Source organism: Neltuma alba, unplaced genomic scaffold (genome assembly GCF_004799145.2).
Source record: "Neltuma alba isolate B1F8T4 unplaced genomic scaffold, ASM479914v2 tig00002811_pilon, whole genome shotgun sequence".
Lineage (NCBI taxonomy): Eukaryota > Viridiplantae > Streptophyta > Magnoliopsida > Fabales > Fabaceae > Neltuma > Neltuma alba.
In genome coordinates this window covers 650,694-660,470 of record NW_021633026.1, presented here as the reverse complement: position 1 = coordinate 660,470, position 9,777 = coordinate 650,694, and the positions used below count along the sequence as shown (strand labels likewise).

The window sequence follows — 9,777 nt, the reverse complement described above, 5'->3', positions numbered from 1 at the left end:
GGACTTTTGGGAAAAATTCATTTGATTCCATTGTCAATCCAAATATAATTTCTGTCTTCTAAGCTCAAATTGGTTTTTAGAATTTCAAATTGGCTTTTAAAATTATAAAAATTAATTCAAATAAATTTTAAATTAGTTATTTATAATAAATTTATGTTAATTTTTTAAAATATCCATTTAGAAGACAATAGATATTAAATTCTTGATCATTCTCAGATTTACTATAAGTTAGCAGTTATCACACCAGTGAGTGCAGAAACAAAGTTATCAAATGAAAAAAAAAAAAACTTATGTAAATCTGTGACGTATCATAATTACTTCTTCAATTATTAATTATAACTAATTTTTCTAATCACACATACCAAAAAAAAACTGAAATTTAGTTGATGTGTAAAAACTTATTACTCCCTCTGACCCTAAATATAAGACCCATTTTGTAGTGCATATTACATTACAAATGAGTCTTATATTTAGGAAATACACTACAAAATAGATCTTATATTTAAGATCGGAGGAGTATTTTTTTAAAGTTCTACCTTCAGTTAAATGCTAGAAAGTTCATTTTTATTAATTAAGATAGGTAACTTTGATCTTTCATGTGGGATATTTTAAGAAAAATATTTTAATGACACCTAAAATAATTGATTTTTTTGTTTTTAAATTTAGATTATAGATTTTAAGCACGTTTTTCAACACTTCATTGGACAAATTTTTTTTAAAAAAAATTTTGGCCGGAACGTTTATTTATAATTAAAAGCATGACATATTAAATATGACAATCTATAATTTAATTCTTTAAAGAAATTTATGGTCAGTCTTAATTACTTGGGCAACCAGATAATCCCTTGATGATAAAACTTCCTTTAAAAAAAAAATTTACTTGTTTAAATATTTGTTTCTTCTTTGTGATTACGCTTAAAATATTGGCTGACTTTTTAGTCTTTCCATAAAAAAATTATTCTGATCATAATCTTAAATATAAAATATTTTTAGGGTCATGAAAAAATAGAAATTTTAAGCTTGATTTTTACATGTGTTTTGTATGAGGTATAATTAATTACATGTCGGATCTTGACATAAAAATACAATTTGCTTATTTTAATTGATGACGTGTGAAGCGAAACAAATATTAAACTTGAAAAGGAAAAAAACTAGAATAGGTTTAAACAGATACATATCTATGCAAAAAAGATACAAATTTATTAGGAAAAAAATTAATGCAGATAACTTTAGCACAAATAAAAATGAATTTCTCTATAATTGATATTTAATTTTCTTCAATTGACTTTAGTATCACCAAAACTTTCTCATTTATGAATAATGCAGATTTCTTTTATAAATTTATAATATATATAATATCAATATAAATTCAAGATATGGAAAGAGATTAATGCGTAATTATTAAATTAAAAAAATACGAATTTCTAAATTTCGCAAGCCTTGTTGACCCGTTCATGCAGATTTCGTATAATGCATGGAATCTAACTTAGCCATATACATGTACGCACATTTTTATTGATTTTATGCATTTAATCTTATATGATAAATTGATAATATTATCACCATTGTTTGGTCAAGCGGATGATTTAGGTTTAGCTTTTCAACCTAAACCCTAGTTTAGCTTGGGAACAATCCATCACAATAATGGAGTTAGGTTGAGTTAGACTAAGGGGGTGTTTGGGATTGCATAAAAGTACTTTCTAAAAGTATTTTTCCGCAAAACGAGGTAAACTTCTCTACATATTTACTTCGCATACCGTAAAAGTACTTTTAAACTTATGATTTAGTTTCTATCCAAACAACTCCTAAGTTAGATGATTTTGATGCTGGTTGGATTGAAATTCAATTTAACCTGATGATGAAATTTGGGCCAAATCGGTCAATTAGTTTTTCGGCTTGTTTTCTTAGCCTAAATTGGTTAAGTCAGTCAAGATGATTAAACGACTATAATACTATTTTTTTAAAAAAAAAATCTTTGAACTAGGTCTAATTTTATCGGAGAGCCTGTCATTAGCTATTTGGCAAGCAAAGGCATATGATGATGAATAAAGATGTGATCTCATTATTAAAAATATCATTGACTCAATGAAGCCCCTTAAAAATGTCAAATTCAATTAGATTCAAAGAAAAACTAATTTTATCGCTAACACTTTTTTGAGCAGGCTGTTTCCTTATTCACATCCAGAAAAGGGGTCTAAATTAACTATTCTATTGTTACTCATAAATTCTTGTATCTCTTGAAGTATATGAACTACGGAATGACAAGTCTTGAAAGATTGTGAGCTGAATTATTAAGGTTAAAATATATATTTGGTTCTTTATATTTATACAAATTTTTATTTTGGTCCCTTAACTTTAAAAAGCATGTTTTTAGTTATTTAACCCCAAAATTATTAGTTTTAAATCATGACTTTTTGTAATGATCATAATTGTTTTGACAATTAAACTTAATATATTAGTATTTAAAAATGTTTTATCAACACATAAAATTTTAATATCACCATCTTTTGTTAACAAGGATTAAAAAGCTAAAAATATACTTTTTAAAGTTTAGAGACAAAAATAAAATCTCGTACAAAAATAAAGGACCAAATATATATTTTAGCTAAATTTAAAAGAGTTAAATCATGTGAGAGAGAAACTAATAAATGTTTTAATGGCTTGCCATGTGGGATTATCTTAACACTATCAATAATTCAAGAAGCTTTGTACATCTCATGCTTGGTATTGAGTTGTATTTTCTTTCCCATCCAAACAAACAAAGCATAATTTCAAGTTTTTTGGGGGCGGATGTACAATTTCTCATTTATGTACTAAATAATAGTATCATAATACATATGCTGGCAAAAAAAATCATAATACATATAAATTTCTGTATTCTCAAACTAGCCAATTAGACCAATTAATGAACAAAATAACATCTTCTTTAATATAAATATAAATATAAAATAAAAAATGATCAAAATACTATATTTATATTAATCTTTATGCAAAATACACTAAATTAATTATAATCAGTTCCAGTAGGATTAAATTCATATTGAATATGATTGAATCTTGTTTGAAAAAGTATTTTAAGCATATCATATTTGAATTAGAAAAAATCTCATACAAATATACATGAATACATCATACTAAGCTAGTCTTCATTATAAAAGTACATTTATCTAACAATGTAATTCAAAATATCAAATATGACTGGATCTTTTTTGACAGAGTATTTTATTCACATCATATTTGAATTGTAAAATTCTCATAAAAAAATACATAAATAAATCATATTCATAATATTAAAATACATTTATTTTTTGTGTGTATTTCATGATATTATTATTATTATTATTATTATTGATGATCTTGATGAATAAAATCCAGAGACTGAAGGTGGTGGTGACCTTCCCAGCTTTCTCTCCCCTACTTCGTCTCTTCATTCGCCATTTCTCTTTCTCAATTCTCACATTCACACATCCACTCCCACTCTCTGCAAATTCTTCGTCTTTTCTCTCTCTTTCCCCTTTTTCTCTCTCCTCTCTGCTTTTCTCCATTTGTCACTCACCTTGTGAGTGTTGCCTTCGGATCTTCGTGTTCTGTCTCTGTTCGCTCGGATCTTCTTCCAGAAGCTACGGTTAGGATCTCAATTTCAATCCACATCACATAATTCCGACATTTTCCCCGTTTCGTCTCTGGTTTTTAGTTTCACTTACAGCTTGTTCTTCCGTGCGCGTTAGCTTCTGCTCTGCTATTGGACAATCTCTCAAAAGCTTTAATTCTGCTTGCAATCTCGTAGATTAGGGTTAGTACTCCCGCTTACGGGGGTTCTCGCTGTTTAATTTCCAATTTCTTAACTAGTTTCGTTACCATTGTAACTCCTTTTTCGTTTTATTGGTGTGGTTGCTGCATAAAATTCGAGTAGTTTGTGCGGTCTTATTAATGTTCTTTCATTTCTTGTCCAGGATCGATTTTAGGTATTCGACTCATTTCATAGCTCATTGAGTAGCTTTGGTTGAGAATTCAGCTCTAATTGAGTTTCTCTGCTTGCTTAAGAAGTCGTCGTTAAAGGAAAATTGCTGCTTCAATATTGATATCTTGGTAGGTATCATATTATGTTGTTCCTCGATTTCCTTTTTATGCTTGGGCTGTTATTCAATTTGTCGATTTTGGATCTATTGAGTCTCGGGATTTCGGTTTGTAAACTTAGTGAAACTATTATTTTGTTAAATATAGAAACTGCGATTTACTCAGGTTATTGAAAACGTATGTGTACTGTTTTGTAATAAACACCATCTGTCGGGTCGGTGGAAAAATAAATTCTGTCTTATGGGTATGCTTGACTTTCATCGGTCTTGGGATGCTATTATTTTCCATCTCCTATAATACGGATGTTCTTCCTCTATTTGTTTGCTTCCGAATTGGGTAATTATAATTAATTTGATTCTATGATGTTATACTTGGTTTCTCTTTAAGGGGTCTGGACAATCCGTGCTTTCGTGATCACAGGAGGTCATCATTAATTACTTTTATTGTTTGCTGAAGTAGAAACTCTGCTATTTAATTCTTATGCTTACTGTTTTACTTGCCTTCTGTCATCTTCACTTATTAAAAGGAGTTTTAAAAGGATAAAGGAGGTTGGCTTTTATGATGCTTCCACTTGTTTTCTTTTCCGTATGAGGGCTGTAGTAATTCTTTTTTCTTTTTTATCATCTGAATATTGAATATCATTCTGCCTGCATCTTGATGTGGTCTGCTCCCCTTCTCCGACCAAAAAATTAAGAGCAAAAGGAAATTTAGTATCTTGGAAGGCAAAATTAGGACTTGTATGGGTTTATTTCCGGTTTGCTTTTGCCTTTTTTAAGTTTGTGTGGTTTTGAAGTTTTTGGCAGATATTACATAACACTAGTACAAGGGATGAGTCGAATGATCAATGAGATTGAAGACGGGGAACTCCCCTGTGATCAGAATGGGCCACAGTTGAATGATGAGTGTAATGGAGGAAGTGCCAGTGCTGTTATTCTGAAGAAAGGTCCATGGACATCTGCTGAAGATGCTATCTTGGTGGACTATGTTAAGAAGCATGGGGAAGGGAACTGGAATGCTGTTCAGAAGCACTCAGGTCTGTCCCGATGCGGCAAAAGCTGCCGACTGCGGTGGGCAAATCACCTAAGGCCAAATTTAAAGAAAGGAGCTTTTACTCCAGAAGAAGAGCGGTTGATTGCTGAACTCCATGCCAAGATGGGAAACAAATGGGCACGGATGGCTGCACATGTAAGCATATTATAGATTAGTCTTGACAAACTGTGTAGTTATCATCCATTTTTTCGCCCTCTAATTTTGGAAAATATGTTTTCTGTTCTCCATAAATGATGTCATTATTCTTACATCTTTTTTGTATCTTTTTGCATGAAACTTCTATAGATTACTTTCTTTTTATTTGTCCCAAACGACAAAGAGGAAGTTATCTAGATTACGTAAGTAGCATAGGAATATTCTAGAAAACAGATAGGTTCAAAAATCTGCACATGGATGATTATAGTATGATATCTGATGTAGAGGTCCAGACTTACCAATGGGGTTTGACACAATTTATTTGTCATCTTGTAATGCCTTAATGAATAACTTCACACATTCTGTATGATGGTTTATTTTATGCTGCAATAATTTTCTGTGACAACTTCTATGGAGACAAGAACTTTGAATACTTTGTTGATTTTTTGGATGTCATTATTTGGCTTCGTGGGGTTATAATCATCCCCATGGCATGAAGCTTTAGAAGACATGCATCTCTGGGCAACCGTTAAATTCTTTTGCAGCATATACAATGAGTTGAAATTTATATTTTTAGGCTCAAACTTTGATATGTGTTGCTTTAATTGATAACTTTATGAAGTACATTATGAAATGATTATAGGTTCATGCCTGACAGATCGATGTGGCACTTAACATTTTTTCCCCTCCCTTTTTAAGATAGTAGTAAGGCTGCCCATGACACTTTGCCGTTGGAGTTCTGGGAGTTGGGATACTTGACACGGACAAAAATATGCTAGTGCTCACTTTTTATTTTGCAATTGTTTTAGTGTTCTGGCAAATGGTATAGCAATAATTCTTTCTAAATATTGTACTTACAATAAACAAGCAGATATTAAATTGGTGGAGTTTTAAATTTAATAACAAAATTGAATATCAAGATTTTAAAAAAAAATTGGCACAAGTAATTTTGGAAAGCTATTAGCTGAAACTCTTTTTTAATTTGAGATACTGTTTCATCCTTGGTCGGTTATATTTCTTTTCAACTGATACCAAATCTCTCTCACAGCATATGCATGCGTGTTTTCATTTATGTGCGTACTTCAGTTATTTATAGATAACAATGTCATCTTATGGGTTAATTATGTTGATTAGCAACCTATGATATTTCTTCCCCTTCCCCAAATTTATGGGGCTATTATGTCATCTTCATATATGATATTTTCTTCTTGGTTTTGAAATACCTAATATTTTCAGTTAAATTGTTTTAGGTATGGTACAACAATCAGTTTCTGCTGCAAACAAGTTTTCAGTTTTAGTGTGTATTCATTTTCTTAACCTTTTAAATTAATTTCTTTTGCTTTTAGCTGCCTGGTCGTACTGATAATGAGATAAAGAACTACTGGAATACTCGTATAAAGCGGCGTCAGCGGGCTGGCTTGCCTCTATATCCTCCTGAAGTGTGTTTGCAAGAATCAAAAGAGAGTCAACAAGGCCGAAGCACTGCTGGAAAAATTGGAGATAGCGGACATAATGATTTTCTGCAGGAAAACAGTTATCAGAAACATGATACTCTATTTGGCAGTCTGAATGCAAATCAGGGAGGCTTTCCTTATTTGCCAGAGATTCCTGACATTTCTGCTGATAATATCCTGCTGAAAGGTCTTGGTTCTTCCCAGCATTGTAATTTTATGCCATCAACATTACCTTACCTTAAGCGCTTTCATGATTCAACAATGCCATTCCTTAGTTCATCTGATGTGGCCAGAAATGGGTTTTATCCTTTACACCATATTCAAGATTATACTTATGATAAGATTGTGCAATCAATTGGATACCATTCTCCCCTTGATCCTGGCCCCTCTTCACAGAACTCACTGTGTTACAGCCATTCGCTTTCAAATGGCAATTCCTCTACTTCAAAGCCAACTTTTGAGGCTTTGAAGCTGGAGCTCCCTTCACTCCAATATCCAGAAACTGATTTAGGCAGCTGGGGCGCATCTCCTCCGCCTTCTTTGCTAGAGCCAGCTGATGTTTTCACAGGTACTCCCCTGCCAACTAGTTTACTGGAGTCAGATTCTTCTTCACCGTATAACAGTGGCCTCCTGGAAGCTTTACTTCATCAGTCCAAGAATCTGAGCCGTTCAAAGAACCATTGCTCTGACAAGAGTTCAAATTCATCCACTGCTACCCCTGGTGAGAGAGCCGACAGTTCCACTTTGTATGTGTATGAGACAGAATGTGAAGATTATGCAGACTGTGTTTCTCCATTTGGTGCAACTTCAATATTGAATGAATGTCTTGCTGTTAGTGCCAACGGAAATTCATTTGATGAACTGCAACCACAGACCTTAAATGGTTAGTACCTTAGAATAGTTTGCACACTCACAAACCATGCTATTTGATGCACTCATGCTTGATATGACCAGGAACTTGATGTTGTCATTTAGTTTATTTGGTTGGTTGCCTCGTATATTCATAAAGTCTCAGTCTCCAAATAACTGATAAACTATAATGCAGTGTCCTTGCGCTGGCCAGGATCTTGAAAACATTTTCTTTTCTAATGCTAGATTAATGCCAACGATAAATTTTCTTTTCTATGTTGTATCTGGCCTCGCAGCAAATTCAGTTACTGGTTTTTATACAGATGTGTGCTGTATTTCCCACTTTTTTCCTTTACCGTGTGTGTGGATTGAACTGGTTTTCTGATTTTTGCAAAATTTACCGGGCTGAACCTCAATTTTCTGCAGAAAAGGCTCTGAAATCAGAATCTGCTTACCAGGCTTTGACCCCCAATAGTGAAGATCAAGACATGTCGATGTTGAATATTCCCCAACCAGACGCTTTGCTTGCTTCAGATTGGTATGAGCAAGCCCCTGCATTAATCAATAACCATGCCGACACGAACGATTCCATAGCAACCCTCATCAGTGGTGATGATGTAGCCACCGACTACAACTACATATCTGCGGAAATCTCATCACCTAGTCAAGTATGGGGTTTGGATTCTTGCACTTGGAATAACATGCCTGGTGTTTGCCAAATGTCTGATCTTCCGTAAGATTTGTCCGGATCGAAACCCGCAGTTGATTACATATCATTGAGTTTTAAACATAGTCAGTCAGTCCGGTCTTGGTGTCTCCTGATTCAGAAAGATGGTAGAATGAATGTGATTTATTGCATTGGATTCTTAGGTTAAGGGACCTGTGCATTGATAATACATTTGCTTGTGGCTTCATGAATTCTCATTGTATTGCGTGTAATTGTATACTGGCATGAAACGAAACTCTTGGTTGAACTCAAAAATTGTTTTGGAAGCATTTGACTGAGTAATTTGTAAAATAACATTGAACATGAAATGTTGGTGTATTGCTTCTGCGTGGTGATTAGGGAAACAACTCTCGCGTTTATTTGCCTATGTTTTCTGGTTGAAGTTGTTAACTGTAACTTTGATGTGATTTCATCTTTTGGCAAAACTAAGAAAATAAAGTTCTTCATGAGATTTGAGAGTTTCATTATTAATTTATTGGGGGATCTCAACTTGCAAAAGGGAAAATGTTTTTTTTTAAACATTATATTCAGAATTGTGTTTAATTCAATTTCGTTATATAATTAATTTAAAGGAGAGCTGACATTTTACTTGAATTAAAATTCAATTAAGAAACAGCTATATAACTTCTAAACTATTGAGAATAAAATTGCCCCGCTCAATTTTGGGTCGCCATGTCACAGTTGATTTTATAGAAATTGTTGGAATGAAGAGGCTGTTTAAGTTGTTAAAATTGGTTTTAACTAATGGGAAAATAGTTAGCGAAAAGTTGTTCTAACGACAACATCACCTGTGGGGTTTAAGATTTGAATCTAGCATTGATATACTTAGCATTTAATTGTATAAAAAAAAATTAATGGGAAAATAACCTGGGCTGCTTTTTTTTTTTTTTTTTGGCCCAGGTAAAATGCAACATTTTATTAGTGTTATAGTCTATGGTGGAAAGAACTTTGATGTATTTTGAAACTTTATTACTCTTAAATTGAAAATTGAAAAATTCAAATTTTTATTGTAAATATTGTTAAATTTTATCTATGTGTAAGAAATGATTCTTCAAATGGAGGTTAGACTCTTCTAATATAACCAAAGAGAATTAAAGAAAACGATAATTTCTTATATACATATTTTCATTGATGAGTTAGTCTGGGGTTTACCTTCTTTGAAAAATTTTTGTCTCGAAGTTAACCCAAGTTGGATGATATCAAACATGCTTGACGCCCTTTTTTTTTTTTTTCTGAGGAAAGGGAAGCTCTAAGTTTTTGCCATTAAAAAAAATTACTACTAATTCCAATCTTTAATATAAGAACTTGTTAGAGATTAAATTTATTTATAAATATGAGATTTTAATCTATTTTGTTTATCAAATTTATAATATTTTATTTAAAATATTCTTATATTGATTATAATGGGTTCTTACTAAAAAATAGTTTCGATGCACATAATTAAATAGGAGAATTTAGAAAAGTCAGCACACACTTTTTACAATT

At 32.1% G+C, this 9,777-nt stretch overlaps 1 protein-coding gene across 3 annotated transcripts; it reads left to right on the top strand.

Moving 5' to 3' along the window:
- Window positions 1-3,512: 3,512 nt before the first annotated feature.
- Window positions 3,513-8,618, top strand: LOC114738394 (transcription factor MYB33-like). Of its 3 annotated transcripts, XM_028926450.1 has the most exons (6): window positions 3,513-3,625; window positions 3,729-3,793; window positions 3,954-4,089; window positions 4,871-5,262; window positions 6,609-7,599; window positions 7,992-8,618. In XM_028926450.1, the coding sequence occupies exons 4-6, from the start codon at window positions 4,906-4,908 to the stop codon at window positions 8,300-8,302; spliced, it is 1,659 nt and encodes a 552-aa protein (XP_028782283.1). In that variant the 5' UTR covers window positions 3,513-3,625; window positions 3,729-3,793; window positions 3,954-4,089; window positions 4,871-4,905; the 3' UTR covers window positions 8,303-8,618. The 3 variants fall into 3 exon arrangements, with proteins under 3 accessions (XP_028782283.1, XP_028782273.1, XP_028782290.1); XM_028926440.1 differs by lacking the exon at window positions 3,729-3,793; XM_028926457.1 differs by having other exon boundaries at window positions 3,513-3,793; window positions 4,881-5,262.
- Window positions 8,619-9,777: the final 1,159 nt, after the last annotated feature.